At 54.3% G+C, this 16,718-nt stretch overlaps 1 protein-coding gene across 11 annotated transcripts in view; it reads right to left on the bottom strand.

The window, feature by feature from the left end:
- RGS3 (regulator of G protein signaling 3) overlaps positions 1 to 16,718 on the bottom strand; it is a 137,909-nt gene that overhangs the window by 45,600 nt on the left and 75,591 nt on the right. For 9 of the 11 annotated variants that reach the window (XM_049116373.1, XM_049116372.1, XM_049116370.1 and 6 more), the window contains 2 exons: positions 15,696 to 15,739; positions 8,805 to 8,927 (listed from right to left, as the gene is read on the bottom strand). In XM_049116373.1, coding sequence (XP_048972330.1) covers positions 8,805 to 8,927; positions 15,696 to 15,739 — 167 coding nt within the window. Of the gene's footprint in view, positions 1 to 1,164; positions 4,279 to 8,804; positions 8,928 to 15,695; positions 15,740 to 16,718 lie in introns of those variants that run through there. The other 2 variants (XM_049116378.1, XM_049116382.1) reach the window with 1 other exon arrangement.

The raw sequence follows: 16,718 nt of genomic DNA, 5'->3' as shown, positions 1-16,718 counted from the left end.
TAAGTGCTCATCGAACCACCTAGAGTTATTATTCTACCCTTAAAACCAAGGACCTGGGAACAACTGCAGGGTGGTGGCCTTGTTCAGAGGAAGGCTTGAGGGAAGATAAGGTCAAGACAGGACGGAGAGTAAGGTTGCCCTGTCTTCGTTAAGAGCTAAAACAAAAACAGCGCCATGGCTCAGGTGAAGAGCGAGGTGGCGACATGGGCTGTCTGTCCAGAGGCAGACGGGCAGCAAGCAGGGCTGGGGAGAAGGCTGGAGACACAGGAAGACAGGTGAGCCTCTTCGGGAAAAGCCTGCTTTCCGGGGGGATATCTGAAATCCAGCCCAGATGACTCCCAGTTACTTGGGGTTGAGAGTTGGAACTAGTCAATTAACAAAATCTGGGCCCAGAATGCAGTGTGGACTCTCTCCCTGCCCTTGATGGGGCTCGGGTCAAGGGCTCAGGTCCTAAACCTAGAGCTGTCCCTTTCTGCCTCTGGCCACAGTCCTATTGCTGCTGGGTACCCAACTCTGTGTCTGCGGGCCAGTCCTCTGGAAGGCCAGACTCGAGAGGGGAAGGGGCATCAGCCCACCACCCTGGTGCCCCCTGAGAGCCAGTCTCCCTTGCCCTTCACATCAAATCTGGTGTGAAGCTCTTGAGCTTTTTGGGCTACCCCTCAGACATATGAACTCTGGAAGCTTTCTCCACTATGTGGAAAATTAGACATCTCATTCATTTGGAGGACAAAGCATCTCCTCTAGAGCTTAAAGGGCCACAGCTTCTACATGCAGGATATCATCCACCTGCTTCTTCCAGAAGGAGATTACTGACTTCTCGGCTTCCATCCCCTTTGCATCTGGGAAAAGCAGTGGGTCAGGTGGAAGGGTTTCAGCTTGAAGATTAGTTCAGCCTCTTACTAGCTGTGTGACCTTGGATAGGTCATTTCATTTCTCTGAGTCTCAGTCCCTTTCACCTGTACCCAGAGGCTGCTGGAGGCCTGGGGATCCTGACTGCCATCCCCGGAAGGCTCTGCTGTCCCTATGGGGAACCCTTGCCCAGACTGCCTCCGCCCTCACTCTGCAGACCCCACTGGGTGCCGTGTGTGAGAAGTGAGGGCTTTGGTCTCAGAACTTATGAAAACATTTTAAATAAAGAATTTAAATAAGCAAACAAACAAGACCTACATAAAGAAATGTCATTATTTCCAGCAGGTCCCAGCTCGCCAGCAGAGACCGGGCATGGCTACTTAAAGGAGAGAGAGAGTTTCAAAAGACCCAGCGCCTGAGACCTAAGAAAACACGGGATCAGAGGGTGTGAGGGGAACTGAAAGGATCACTTTGTATTCAAATCGCACAGATGGCCTTTTCAACAATCAGTGGTGTGCTCCCGTCCTCCTGGCTCCCAGGCCCCAGACACCAAACCAAGACAATCGGGCCATCAGGAAAGAGACCATTGTGTAAGGCTTCTTAGCATGATTTATGTGGAGGGCGGGGCCCAGCATGTTTCCCGTGATTATGACTCTCAGATGCAGCTTCCAGAGCGTGTCCATCATCCTGGAGGCACTGGGACCTGCAGAGCAGCGGCCACCCCATCATATTTCATCTCCTCGGGCCCGTGGAGCCAAATTAATTGTTTCATCGATTTGAGAGGCAGAGATGCAGCGGCACTGTGGCTCGCCACGGTCCCCAGTGAGATGGGCTCCCGGCGAGGAGATGCCCCAGAAGCCGATGTCCGCTCCTCCCGGCAGCCAGCCTAGGACCCCAGCAAGGAGCACCACTCAAGTGGGCAGCTTGTCAGGACGAGCTGGGAGGAACCCCTGTCCCCGGGGCCCGATGTCGTGTTCTGATGCTCCATTTCCCTGTGGCCAGAGCTCCTGTCCTCCGCACCTGTCTGGTGGGCGGACGTGGGTCACCGCGTCCTGCAGAATCAAGCTTGCTGCCTTCCCAGACAGGCGATTCTCCTGGGCCCCACATCCCCCTTAATGTCATTTCATAAGGGAGTCCAGTGAAATCAAAGTGCAGCTTCCTGTCTGGGCAGACACGGCTGCTCCGCCCCTCGGAATGAACCCTGCGGGCTGAGTCCGGGCCCGCGGACACCGTGTAGCCCTCGCCCCCGCCGCAAGCGAGCAAGCGAGCTGCAGGCCGAGCCTGTCCCCCTGCTGGGCTGGGGCATCAGCTTGGTCACCGGCAGATACATTCCATCCCCTGTTCTGATCTTGCCTAAATGGGAGGTGAGGGACGTATTCTCTTCTGGGCCATCGTTCTTGGAGTTCAAGTGGCCACAGCAGGTGAGCAACCTCGTCAGACGTAAGAGCCCTCCCTAATGACATTGAGAAGGTTTTACAGGACACGATGCAGAGACCATCCAAGGTCCAGGGGCTTCTCTGGCCTGAGCCATCATCTCTCTAGCCTCTTGGACCCCCTTTTTCTACACAAGTGACCATGGTCCTACACATATCTTTTGTGTTCGAGCTCTATTACTCAGACCTGTGACCTCTGGCTTCCCTCCTTCTAGGTCTTGGCAGTTAGAGAAGAGTGTGAGAGCTGTCCATCCCCGGGTTCCAGGTGGTGAGCAGGCTGGGCTCTCATCACTGTCTCCTAATAGGTCTTCCTTTAGCTGGGCCACACCTAGCCCCCACCCCTGAACCGTGGGAGCTCGGAAGCAAGCAGACCTAATCAGCTTCCAGAGAGCTGTGTCGCAGCTTCCTGTCCAGCCATTCAGCACAGGATGGAGACGGCACGGCAACCCCTGCCGAGGCCTGGGGGCTGTGAACTTTACCACCTGGGCCAGGTGAAAGCCCCATGGCTCCCAACTTCTAGGGTCCTTCCTAGAACTCAGCCCTCGTGCCTACCCAGGCCTGGCTGGGAGGAGGCTCTGTAAAGAAGGCTCCAGTGCTCATGTGCATCACTGAGAGAACAAGACAGAGTGGAAGAGACACTGGGGCCGGGAGCTGCGGGGGGGGGGGGGGGGGGGGTGGGTGTCAGGGAACTCTCTCTTCTCATCCCAGAGCCTCCACCGTATCCCAGGATCTGGAAATTCACATGTTTACCTCTCCAACCACTATCTGGGACGGGCCATCACTGGCCCTCATCTGGAAGACTGGAGGGACCCCCTCACTGATCTCTTCACACCCACTTGGGTGCCACCTTGGGCTCTCTGATCTTCTAGAAATGTACCTGAGATTGACTCCCTTTCTCAAAAGCCTTCAGTGGCTTCCCACTGTATCTAGAATGACACCAGCGAAACATTAACCACCGCGGCCCTGCATGATCTGGCCCCCACCCAGCTGGTCGGCCTCCTCACTCAGCTCTGGCCACACCGGCCTGGCTTCTGTCGGCCCCAGCATGGCAAGCTCTTTCCCATCTCAAGTTCTCTCCACAGGATGTTCTATTTGCCTGGAACGCTCCTTCCAAAATCCCTGACTGGCTCCTTTCTGGCCTGCAGGTCTTGACTTCAAAGGGATGATATTCCCTACCCAACCCCCTAGCCCCGCTCCCCATAGCAATCTAAATCATATTCTCTCTTAAAGGAATCCTTTTCTTCATCAGTTTGTAATCATGTGTGTGTACGTGTACGTGTTGCGTGTGTGTTGGTGTTGAGCTATTTAATGCTCACTCTCCTACTAGAACTGAAATCATGACAAGAGTGGAGGCCATATCCACCTCATTCTCCACAGAATCCCTAGCTCCTAGCCCAGAGCCTGGCACAAAGTAGATGCCCCCCCGCCCCACCCCTTCAAAATATCTGCTGCATGAAGGAAGGAAGGAATGAGAACAGATGAAGAAGCGATTGAGTGGGGACATCCTCTGGCAGTGGAGGCCGAGGCCATGGTTCTCCGTCAGGGCTGACCTCTGCCAACCTCTCCTGCTGCCCCCAAGGCAGGCACTGGAGTCAAGGGAAGCCCAGATACTATTTCTTCTCCTTTTTCCTTGTAGGGAGAAAGTTTGAGTCTTCTCCATTTGGAACTTTCTGATGCCAGTCTGCACGTGCCCACAGGGCCGCTCATACCACTGTGGTCCTTCTGATGCCAGTCCACACACACCCGTGGGGCCACTGCCTTCAGGTGACCCTAGGCCCACCATCTTGGTCCTCCGCTTTGGGTCCAGTTGAGGTGAGGTTACTGTGTGGTAGGGGATGCCCAACAAAGGGTTAAGTTGCCAGAAGCAGAGTCCCGCCCTTGGGTTTGCTCAGCCAATCAGAGTCTGTCCTGATGAGGTAAAGCTTCTATCCTGGGTAGCATTGGTTGAGTTGGCCGGCCCCATCTCCTGCTGGAGAGAGCCATAAGGGTGGAGTTTCTGTGGAACCAGACAGAACTGGAATTAGCTCGCTGTCTACTCTGGCCGGGGCTGCCTGACTCCAGGACCTGTCCCTGTTCCTTTCTACGGAGCTCGGACAGACCCTGGCACCTCCGGGGCCCCGCCTCTAGCTGACCAGTGGAGATGACAAGGCGTCACTTGTGGGAGAAGTCTCAGAGCCAGAGCAGACACAGGAGGCCTCAGTTTCCCTGCCTGGGCCCCGCAATACAGCAGGTGGTTACCAGGCAGTGACATGGAGCGGTCATCACATGTGCTCAGAGCAGCAGCATTCAGCTTCAACAAGCAAGGCCACTAGATGAATCTTCCTATATAAACATAGCTTTGAAATGGTGACAAGAGCAGCTAGTTCATGGAGTTCTTCTTGTGCACACATGACCTGAGTTTAATCGTCAGGAGAACCCTGTCAATCCAGCCACTTTACTGATGAAAACACCTGAGCCTCAGCCAGGCTCGCTGCCTCACCTGAGCTCACAGAGTGCCAAGACTTTACACCCCCCATACCACTTGCCGTTTTACTTGTGAGCAATCTGTTGGCATATCTGTCTCACCACTGGACTGCGATCTCGCAAGGCAAGAGTGTGGCGGATCCATCTGTGCATTCCCACCGTGGAGTCCAGGGTGCACCCAGAGAACAGAGCAGTTACCTGCTGCCCTGCGTTTCCTCTCATATGCCTGGTGGCTGTCGGAAGCCTACTCTCCTCAGGCTTCCCGTGGCCCAGGCCAGCGCTGTGCATGTAGTGGGGGCTCAGGGGGTGGTTAGAGAGTGGACGATGAATGTGCAGCCCAGACCACTCTGGACCTCACTGGACCGCTCTTAGGACCCAACAGGCACAGCCTTTAAAGCATGGAGTGCCATTCCTAGTCACCTCTGCCCAATTAAAAGAGAGTTCCGGGATGCCTGGGTGGCTCAGCAGTTGAGCATCTGCCTTCAGCTCAGGGCGTGATCCCGGGGGTCCTGGGATCAAGTCCCGCATCCACCTCCCTGCGAGGAGCCTGCTTCTCCCTCTGCCTGTGTCTCTCATGAATAAATTAAATAAATAAATAAATAAATAAATAAATAAATAAATAAGAGTTCCATAGGACAGGTCTCATCCATCTCTGCGACCCCAAAGAACCTAACCTAGTGTCTGGCACAGAGCAGGCATTTATTATGTATATTTGAATAACCAAAATAACATGCAACCATTTGTCCCTACTGACTTAGAATCTCAGCAGCCACAGGCGGGACTACCCGTGAGTTATTATTCTACAGTAGAAGCATGCCAGCACACCCCGTGGCCGGGAGTCGGGTAAAAGCTATCCCAGGCAGAAGAAAGGTAGGTTCCCTCCAGGAATAGATGCTGAAGCAATGGGCAGAGTTCTGATGAGAAAGAAGGGTGTGGTGAGTGGAAGGAAGCTGGTTCATTCACTCCTACAGAGAGAGGCAGAGCTTACACAGGCTGACTCAGGGCAGCTCAAAGTGAGCTGAAAAAGGCAACGGAGCTCCCAGAGAAGGGGTATGGGCTGGACGCTGCCTGCCTCGTTGTGTCTGCACTACCACAGCTGGAGCCCACCCCCGCCAGCAACCCCCAGGCACCTCAAGACAGCACCGAAAGCCTGTGACTGTCCCACCCCTGAGAGGGGACCCAAGGACCTGGCCCCTACAGGCTGTAGAGTTCACAGGCAACCAAGTCATGCGGAAATCATCCAGAGACTGCATGACCCCAGGCCCTCCGTGATAATCTTCCATGGTGAACTTTCAGGAAGATCTCAAAGTTCAAAAGCAAGAAAGGGCCAGCTGACCTATGCACGAGTGGGACTGCTGAGGAAGCAGCTGCCAGAGGTCACACGGCAGGTAGTGGCACACCCGCCTCTCTTGTTCTTCGAATCCATCTTCTCCGACTTCCCTCTACCTTTTCCAATAAGCATTTCATGTTCCCATTTATGTTTTGTAAATTTGGAAAGAACTTTGCAACCCTTGAGAGGTGTGAGGGTCCCCCATTCCAAGGTTATCGGCAGACGCTACTGAACAGGGTTGAGAAAGGGCAGCATGGGACTTTGGGGAGTAGCCTTGCAAGCCCCTCTTTCCCCAGAGAGGCATCTGAGTTAGGGCAGGGAACAGCCTGGGCAAAGGTTTCCCTCATGCAGCAGAAGGCGGAGCATTCTCAGAAAGAACAAAGAAAAGGCATTAAAAAAAAAAAAAAAAAAAGGCATGCTACTCAGTCTGGACAAATCAATCAAGTGAGACTTTCTGCCTAAAGAACAAGACGCTGGGGCCTGAGCTTTGCCTGGCCTTCCCTCTTCTCTCTCCCTGGAAGTCAGCAACCTTAGCAGAATGGCTGTGGCCCCACCCTCGGCAAGGTCCTTCATGGTCACCTCTGAGGCTGCCAGGACCCGGAGGAGCTGAGGGCAGGTGTGGGTTGGCTGGATGGCCACCAGGCCAAGTTGCTAAGGATGCGAAAGCCCTCCTGGAGCTCCATGGGACTGGAGAAAGTCATAGTTACCAGAAAGTCTCTCGGGGAGCTTTTTGTAAATGACCAGGAGGACTAAGTCACTAAGACTCCTTAAGTGGGTACGGTGGGGGTTAGGGGTGGGGGAGGTTGGGCTTGAGACCCCAAGGGGCCTCCAGGCCGAACAAAAGATGGTCACGTAACTGCCTTCTAAGGAAAGTGGGCCAGTGGGGTGTGCAGGACGGCAGCAGGGTCGGGTTCTCAGGCAAGGAGGCGGTTCTGAAGTTGTCCCCATGCTTTAACCTCCTCCACCCAACACACAGTTGCTCCATTAAAAACACACATGTAAAGCGTTTTGATTTGAAGAGGTGTCTAACGGTGGCCAGCCCAGGGTGCCCATGGGTCTTGGCATGGCCCTGAAGCCAGGCCCCAGCCGCTAGGGCCCTTCTGGTGTCAGCCAGCCACATCCCACAGCCTGCAGGGCCCAGAGCCTGTCTCAGAAACTCAGACCCTGTTCAGTCGCTCAAAGTGTCCTCCCAACTGAAGATGGAGAGATCGCCCGAGGCGCTGAGAGGATGTTGGCAGCACACTTCAGAGCCTGCAAACTCTGAAGTTGAAGCAGAAAGAATTCTTCCCCCCCAGACTAGAAGGAGCTAAGGCCAATAACATAAGAAAGCTGGGGTGGGGGTGGGGCATGAGTTCAGCCATGGATCCTCCCAGGGACTGGCCCAGCGAAGAGAATGGCCTGGTTTCTGACTGTGACCAAGCCAAGCAGCCTACAGCCTCCGCCACAGGTCTGTGTTCATAGAAGAACCCGGAGGTAGGAAGGTAGCGACAAGGAGCCAGGGCAGAGGTGGGGGCAGTGCACTCCCCACCACTGTGGTTGAGCGCCTGCTGCATACCAGGCACTGTGCCGTGAGCTGTGTATGCACCATCTCATTTGACTCTCCCGGCAGCCCTTTGGAGGAGGAACTGTTGTTCCCAGATGAGGACACCAAAGCACTGAGTAGTAGAGCGACTTGCCCAAGGTCACACCGCCAGTCAGCAGTAGAGTGTGATTCAAAGTCCATGCTCTTCCCACTATCCTCCCTCCACAAAGTTACTCTTGCCCCCTGCCAAGTATAAAACAAAATAATTTCCACGTCTGAGATTCCAGAATTCTCAGACCATCATTCCCTTCCTTAGGGGATAGCTGGGGAGCTGCTGTCCCCCACGGCCGCTCCAGAGGCTGCCAGAAACCTCCTGCCTTAGCAGGCCTGTCCCCGCAGCCCCCATATGCCCGCTGAACGCACAGGGGAGAAGAAATAGGGCAGCCAGTCTACCGACTGCCGCGCAGTTTCATTCATCCTCTCCCCCTGAGCCAGCAGACCAACCACTCAGATCCTTACACAGCCAACCAGACCAAATCCCCAAATGGCCAACACTCTCACCAGAGAAGTCACCTGCGTGACTCACAAATGGGAACTACAACTGTGCCTTGTGGTTGGCATGGAGCCGACAAAGGGCAAGGCTGTGATCTGGCTCCCATCCCCTCCACGGGCACCAGGCCAGCTGAGGGGCGCCTATCCCAGGTCAGCCTCTGCTGGGAGGCCCTAATCTTCCCGGATGCTCTGCTGGCCAGCACCCAGGCCCCAGCAAACTCCACTTGGGTCCACTTGGCCGTGGCCTGCATCAAACTAGACAGCTTCTGACGCAGATACCTCCTCCCAAAGATGCCTGCCCTCGGCCAGTGTTAAACACCAGTGTGCTCCCCCTGGGCACGACATGCCAGGCAGCAGCAGGCCAACCCAAATGAGACCTGGCCATAGGCAAGCCATCGAACAGAGCCGAGAACGGATGGCCATGCCCCATCAGGCTCTGTCACTCCACCTGAGCAATGCAAAACCGACTCTGTAGACCCAGTGAGATGCCAAAGGGGAGAGACATTCAAGCACAGGCATCCCTGCCGAGGGCTTGCTGCTCAGATCCAAGTCCTAAGCTGAAGCTGGTCCCAAGCTCAAATCGGAGCCATGAGGGTCGAGGCTGGCCGAGGGGAAGCCAGGCAGCCAGGGCTGTGGCCACCGGTGAGGCCCTTACCTTGCTCTCCAGGGGCGAAGCGGCCAGCTGTTGCTGCTTGGCGATGTTCTCCGACAGGCACCAGCACACTCTCTTCTTCTGCTCCTGCGAGTGCGCTTCCAAAGTGAATAAGCACTCTGCCTTCTGACGTCAGGGAAAACAGAGAAAAGGATGGTCAGGGCTGCTCCCTGGTTCAGGGGGCTCCCAGGCCCCAGCCCATCCCTGGGCTCCAGAGGGTGAGGCTGCAGCAGGGAGGGGAGGGCCCACTAAAAGCCACAAATGCACACTAATCCCCAGTGACATCGAGGCAGCCAGAGGAGCAGGGAAGCTGGTTCGGGGGCCAGCTGGCGAGGGAGCGGTGTGCCCGCGGGATGGGGGGAAGGGCGGGAGGCGTTGGTTCCCAACACAGTGGAGGCCTGTGGAGAGCCACAGGACAGAAATGGTGAGGTCACCCCCGGGGACAGGCAGCACAAGGCAGCAGCTGGGGGAGCACAGGGGAACCCAGAGGGCCAAGGTCTCCAGGCCTCTGACGCTCTGTGGAGCCCAGACCCCGCTCCAGCTCACACGGCACCCCCTCCCCCACCTCGGTGCAAGATCTGATCACAAGGGCAAGGTTAGATGGGCAGGTGGACAGACGTACCAACAGAACTCAGACAGAAACTCAGGTCCCTTGAGAAAGTCTTTGGCAGGTGCAGTCATGTGGCCCCTACGGCCGTACTAGTGCCTGGCACGGGAGCCGGGGGCGCCCCAGGGCTCCTCAGCTCCGTCAGGTGCAATGACAGACTCCAGCCCAAGTGCTGCTGTCATTCCAATCTCATCTTGCCATGTAACCTTGTTAAGTACAGTCTCGTCCCCCCAACTAGACTAGAAAGTCCTTCCAGAAAGGCCTTTTCCATCTGGGCCCAGCACGGTGCATGGCCAGTGATGGCCTCGGTAAGCTCTGGCTCCCGGAGGGACTTCGGGATGAGGTCAAAGGCAGGCCGGCTTTGGCACAAGCACCAGGGCGCTGCCTGCTGAGACCCAGGGAGGGGGGCCCCCCTGGGGCAGGGGTGGGGATGGGGGTAGCTGGACCATGCTGGGGGGAGGGGCGGGGGGGCAGTCCAGCACGCCCAGAGCGATCATCCACTCTAGAACACTCTGGTCAGGGGACTGCAGGCTCTTTCTGACTCCACTGGAATTTGATTATAACCTCACAGGGCTGCGATTACATGAGCTCTGCCGGGGAGCTGAGAGCATGGGCTGGATGGCTTGGAACAGAGAAAAGGGCAGTGTTTCTAGGCAGTCCTTGTTCCTCGGACTTCTATTGCAGTCGTTCTCGGAGGTCCACAGCTAGGAGGAAGTGGCAAGGATTGAATGAATCCCAGCCTTGCCACTTCCTAGCTGTGGACCTCAGGAAAGCCTGTCAGATGCCAATGGTAATGACATCACCCCCTCTTGGTGCTCGTGAGAGAGCAGGGAAGTCACGAGAACAGTCCGAGGCCTCGACAGAGAGCAGCTACTGTTGTTATTACTCAGTCCTTTGCTCACTTAATAAATATTTACTGAGCGCCTGCTACATGTCAGAGGCTGTACTAGGTCGTGGGGGGGTAAGAAGCAAGTAAGAGACACGGAGCCCTGGCCCTCAGGTTGGGGCAGAGACCATAAACCATTGAACAATGGAATAATATCATTACCAATTGTGAAAAGGCCAAAAGGGAGAGGTTCTGCTTGAGCCTGGTGGTCAGAGAAGGCCTCTCTGCAGGGGTGGCATTAGGGTGAAGGCCTGAACCATATAGGCCGGCGAGGCAACTGCTTGGGAGAAACTGTTCCAGGCAGAAGGAACAGCGCATGCAATGGCTCTGAGCTGGGATGGCTACCAGCATCTTCGACTAGCATGCAGGGACGTTCACCCAACCCTTCAGGGTGGGGTCGGCTCTCATGCTAAGTGTTCCCAGCATGCCAGCCGTTCCTTCCTGCCCCAAAGTGCTCAGGCGCTGGTCTTCCTAAAAGCATCAGAGAGGGAAGAAATCGCCACCCTTTGGCTTCAGAGAACTGGGCAGATGTGATGAGGCAATTGTCCCACTTAACAACAGATTCCCTCCACTTCTCAGAACCACCCCCCGCCCCCAGTCTGCTGCAGGGGAAGGACAGGCCCAGCAACGAAGACCCCAGGATTCCCCAGAGGGAAGCCAGCTAGGGCAGGACGTGTCTCACCATGTTCCCCGGCCAGGTGAGGGGTGAGGCAAGGACCATGGTCCCTTCCAGCCTAGACAGGCCATCTCTCCACAAAGCTGGCCCTGCCTCGACCTAGCGTTTTGGGCTTCAGCACATCACTTAACCTCCCAGAGCCAAACCTCTTCTTCTCTTTCTGTTCCAAAGCAGGAACTCTGCCTTAATAACAATTCATTTTCTCTAATTATCAGTTTTAAAGAGCGCTTTCCTTTTTTTTCTTTTCTTTTCTTTTCTTTTTTTTTTTTTTTTTTTAAGAGCGCTTTCCTATCCATGCTCTCATTTTGATCTCGACAATCTCATGAAGAGGTAGGAAGGGCTTAGATGGTTGCTCCCAAAAGCAAGGGAGGGGAAAACCATGGCTCAGAGCATGCAATGAGAACTAAGGGCTCCTCCAACTCTTATTGCCAGCAAGTCCCAGAAGCAAGACTCAAAGCCTTGGAGAAACACCCGCTGAGATTTCATCCCCCAAACCTGAGAGGCCCCTAGGAGGCCTGCTGAGTCACTGCCCCCTGGCAGGAATGCTCCCCCTTGCAGACTGGGCCCAGAAGCAACCAGAGCACGAAAGCCTTCAAAGAGCCCTGCCAGCCAGTGGGTCTCAGAGCAGCTGCAGAGCTCACTGGTAACTTTTTGTACTACTCTACACTGCTCTGAGCTCCAGGATCGTGTGCCTTTCTACAGAAGTGCAGGAAAGCCTCCCCTCACAGTGAGAGGGCTGCCGGCAAACTCATCTTGAGTCACCACCACCCCCCACATGCCATACCCCACACAGTGCTAAGCACTTCGCCAGGGGGGTCTCAGTACTTCCAATAACCTTGCAAGGTAAAGGCTGTGATTATCTCCATTTTACTGACAACCACAAGAACCACTTCCTCTTCCTTGCCCTGTAGATAATCTCTTTTTAGAAAATCGTGTTTCTCCCTGCCTGGGATGGTGACCATATGACCTATCTCAATGTAGAGTTCAGGGCTGAGTCTCTGGCTCTGAGAGCTTGAAGCTGAAAGCCCCATAATGCTAGAGAATCCAGAAGCCTTCTGAGGCACCAAAGACCTAAACCCACGCCTGGCCCCAGGGGCCAGGGGTTGGCTGTCTTAGATGGGCAAACATGTTGGGGAGGCCCTTGCTCCCAAGGCTCCTTTCTAGGAGCTTTGGAGGCTGATCTAGTCAAGAGAGAAAGCCTAGAACCAACTTCCTCCAGGGTAGCTGAATTCCCATCTGTATATATCTGTCAAATCAAGGACCTATTGCCTGCCTGGCTGCCCTGCATATGAACAGTCTCTCTTAATCCCGAGTGATCTAACTCATTGGTTTCAATGCCATTGCACACCATGCCCTCACATACCAGGACCCAGGGTCGAGGCCATAAGCAGCCTTAAAAGCATCCTCATGTAACTCACTCAGAGAAGGGGCCTCCTGATGGAGAACTGGGCCTGGATTTCTGCATTCAAACACGAGCATCCTCAAATCCAGCCAGAAACCTGGGTGCTCCCGGCCTCTGTAAAACCCGTCTTGGGCAGCCCGGGTGGCTCAGTGGTTTAGTGCCACCTTCGGCCCAGGGCCTGATCCTGGAGACCCGGGATCGAGTCCCATGTCAGGCTCCCTGCATGGAGCCTGCTTCTCCCTCTGCCTGTGTCTCTGCCTCTCTCTCTCTCTCTCTCTCTCTCTCTCCCCCCGTGTGTGCATGTATCTCTCATGAATGAATAAATAAAATCTTAAAAAAAAAACAACCTGTCTTGCCATATCTCCTTGTTCTTGAATTAGTATTATCTTCGTAGGAACTAAAACCCCTCCTGCTACTGTTTGTTCACTTGCCTTGACAAACATCCTCTCATTTAAGTCTAATGACTTTATGATACAGGTAGGAAGGAAAGGCACAGCCTTTCATTTTTCAGATGAGAACACTGAGGCTTGGAGAGGGTAAGTCAGTGGCCCCGGGAGACCTCAGGAAAGGAGATTCAGAGTCTGTCCCCTGCCCTAGAGCCTGCAGTCTTACCGCGTTTGTGTAACTCTGTATGTACATTACAAGGAACATGAGATATTCCTCTTAGCTTTCTTTTTAAAAGGTCAATAAATCATTGGTGATGTCTCTAATGGAGAATAAATGAATATGAAAAGCTCTCCCCCTGTTATGAAGCTGACAATAACAATAACTACCATTTATGGAGCACTCACCCTGTGCCAGGCTCTGTGCTAAGTGCCTTGACCAGGGTATCTTATTGAATCTCATTTAATCATTACAACAGCCCTGCCAGGTAGGCCCCATCAGCCTTGTTTCAGAGAGGAGTACGTGACTGGCCCAGATCACTCAGTTAGGAAATGGCAGAGCCATGATTCAAGTCTAGGTCTTCCTAACCCCAAAGCACAGACTCTCAAATTAATGGAGCCAGGATCAGATCCCAAGAGAATGGTTCTTGACCGACATGCCATTTGTCCCAGTGACCTTGGTGTTCCCAAGCCAGTAGGAGGCTGTGTCTGTCCCACAGGTTTGCAGGGGCTGAGGGATACCTGTCCAGGAAAATAGAGACTCCAGGGCCAAGGACTACTTAGGACAATGCCACCCAGCACCTACTGCTAGGAAACAACCAAAGCTGCTGCCCACCCACCCCCTCCCCAGGCAATTGAGGCTTTTGGAATGCAGTGGAAAACCTTTCAAACTCCTGACTCTCTTGCCCCAGTTTCTTTTCTGGGTGCTTCCTGCATGTTAGACAATGAAGATAAACCACTTGGAGAAGGTCCAGTGACAATGTGAGTTTGGGGTTCCCCGTGGGATCCAAAAGCATCATGTCGAACCTATGTGGGGCTACAGAGCAAGCAGGCATCCTATCTTCCCGTTACAGATGTGCCTCTCACAACAGCCTCTTAGGAGAAAAGAGGCTTCTGGCTGCCTGTGAGCTCCAATCTCCAGCCCCTCTGGATCAGAACTCCTGGCACTTTAACTGAAATAAAAGGCCCTGAATCAATATCCCTTCATCAATCTTTGGAGAGCTAGGCGGTCACAGTTCCCTGGAAGCCAATAAGCAGAAGTGCTTTTCTCTGGACAAAACAAACCAGCCTGGCAGGAAGCTCTCCTAGCATTAAAGAACCTGGAGCTTCATTTCAGGCCCTGCCAGGGAGAGCTGGAATCCAGAGGGGTGAGGCTGAGGGGCCAGTGCTCTGACTTTTCCCAGCCTCGTTCACAGCTGCTAGGCTGGTGGCTGGGCTCTGTGGAATCGACTACCCATGGGCTCTGAAGCGCCTCTGCCAGCTACTTCCTGTGCCTGGTGGAGATGTGCCGACCAGGGGAAGACATCCAATGCCTTCCTGGGCCTTGGGTCGCCATTCTAGGCAGTCAAGGTCCTCAGTTCAGCTCCGACAATGTCCACTGCCCTTTAAAATGCTCTGCCCTCCCATGAAGCTAACTGGTCAACTCCGCCTTCTCTGCCAGGCATCTGTTCAGCCAAGGGGACTCTCTCGAAGGCCTGAACCCCTTTTCATAGCCAGGAACTAAAAGGATGATTTTTAATCGTAAGCGACATACACACTCCTTCTCCAAAGGGTACCTTCCTCTTGGCCAGCGAGTGTAGACCATGCCCTGCCCACAGCATCTTGTCCCACCAGACAGGCTGGTGTGTCCAGGACTTTTAGATGGAACAGACTTAAGTAGAAGCAGAGGCTGGGAACGGGTCTAACGAATCCTTGCTTAGAATGGATACTGCCCCTGCTCCTATCAGCAGAGACATGAGACTGGGAATAGAAATTTGGCTGAAAATTCAAGAGTTTCTATGGCTCCGTAGCAATCAACGTTTTCATCACCACGGACTTCTGTGATTAAAGCCCTGGTCTGATAATATTTTATCTCCCAAAGTATATCAAGCAGTAAGTTGTCTGCCTGCTTTTGTTCAGCAAAGGCATAGCACCGCCCATACGTGCTTCTGAGCAGACTGAGATAACCAGGAATACCAATCACACGGAGTGGGCATCATTCCAGCCCCAAAGCGCAGACACTCAATGTTTCCTTTAGCCTGCATTAGCTGGCCCAGGTAAACGTGCAATTACATCCGTGCCCTTTAAAACGCTGACAAGATTCTGCAGGAGGGGTCATGGGTGGTACTTCCTGGAAAAAGAGGGAGAAGGAGGCAGGCACAAGAACCAGGGCAAATCTCCAGAAGCAAGGCTACCAACCAAGTAAAGAAAATGATGCATAGCTGTCAGGCCACAGCCTCACTCTGACCCCTGCAGGTGCTGGAGACCAGAGGGTCCTAATTGGGGGATCACAATGTCCTTCTGTCCCCTCGGGGCATTTCTTTTCTTTTTTTTTTTTTTTTTTAAGATTTTCTATATTTATTGGACAGAGCGAGAGAGCACCAGCAGGGGGAACGGCAGAGGGAGAGGGAGAAGCAGGCTCCTCGCTAAGCAGGGAGCCCGATGTGGGGCTCGATCCCAGGACCCTGGGATCACGACTAGCAGATGAAAGATGCTTCACCGACTGAGCCACCCAGGTACCCCCCTTCTAGGCACTTCTGTGCCCACTGCTCTTCCACGCAGAGGTGAGAGACACTGAGGTAGGGACTCCTGACCCCATTCTAGGGCAGGAAACCCCCCAGGACCACGGTATGAGATGACATGGAGCCTGGCACTGGAACCCAGGACTAGACGCAGACCAATGTCTTCCCACTAGCACCAGGCCACAGAGCTCTCTCTTCAGATCCAGAGGCAAGGACTCACCTCTGCTAGGTACAGCACACAGAATTTCAGGTCTTCTGAAGAACCTTGGAGGAAAGAAAATATAAGACTTGCGTTAGAGTCGGCAACACAGTCTAAGCAGCTATAGTACTGCCAGCTGCCTCGCCCAGAAGCCTGTGTGCAGTACCTTCCAGAAAAAGAGGAAGAAGGAAGCAGGCACAGGGGACAGGGAAATCTCTGGAGGGAAACCCACTTAGGAACTAAGCAGATGGAGGCACAGCAGTAAGGGCTTTACCCACAGGTCTGCATCACCCCAGGGATGCTGCAGTCCCACTCCCTTGACAGGTAGCCAGGAACACCTCTGGGCACAGGTCCAGGGAGCTGTCACCTGCCTCAGAAGGCTTCGGTCTTTCCATGCTCCCTGCCATGAGGGACACGGAGGGACACAGAGGCAGCACACATTTGGGTTTTCCTTGAAATGCTCCCAAGGGTTCAACAAGGGGCCACTTAACTTGCTGGATGGACCTAGGAATGTGTGGGCTGTGCAGCGAGATCCCCAGTCGTGGTCTGGATGTCACCCGCAGATGGCCTCCCAGCCTGGGCCCAGCCCCTCAGTGTGTTTTCCTAGAGCCCCGATTTCCAATCCCAAACTGCCCACCCTCCACTTCTCCACCTGGGAGGCAGCTGGGAGGGGCCGTCGGGCTCCCCGCACCTCCAGCAGAGGGGCTAAGGCAGAGAACCTACAGACGACCCATTTGGTCCCAGCACTTCAGAAACACAAAGACCAAGAGGTGATCCCTGGCTGCTGGGGAAGGCTCCTTGGAGGAGGATCCTCTTGAACTTCAATGCAAGATGGGAAGAAGGACACTCCGGGAGGTGGGAACAGCATTGGCAAAGGCACAGACGTGCAGAAGCACAAGCTGTGGTTCAAGGGATAGCAAGTGTGAGGAAGAAGCCCTGCCCCTTCCCTGACCATTGTGGGCTGCTCCTCGGAACCTGGCATCACTCCCCACCGGGGCATTCTTCGGGGCACAGACCAGGGATGGTTAGCAATTTCCTGAATTT

The sequence above is a fragment of the Canis lupus genome, chromosome 11, assembly GCF_003254725.2.
Source record: "Canis lupus dingo isolate Sandy chromosome 11, ASM325472v2, whole genome shotgun sequence".
Taxonomy (NCBI): Eukaryota; Metazoa; Chordata; class Mammalia; order Carnivora; family Canidae; genus Canis; species Canis lupus.
Note: the sequence above shows the minus strand (reverse complement) of the source record. Positions and strands in the feature narration are given on the sequence as shown.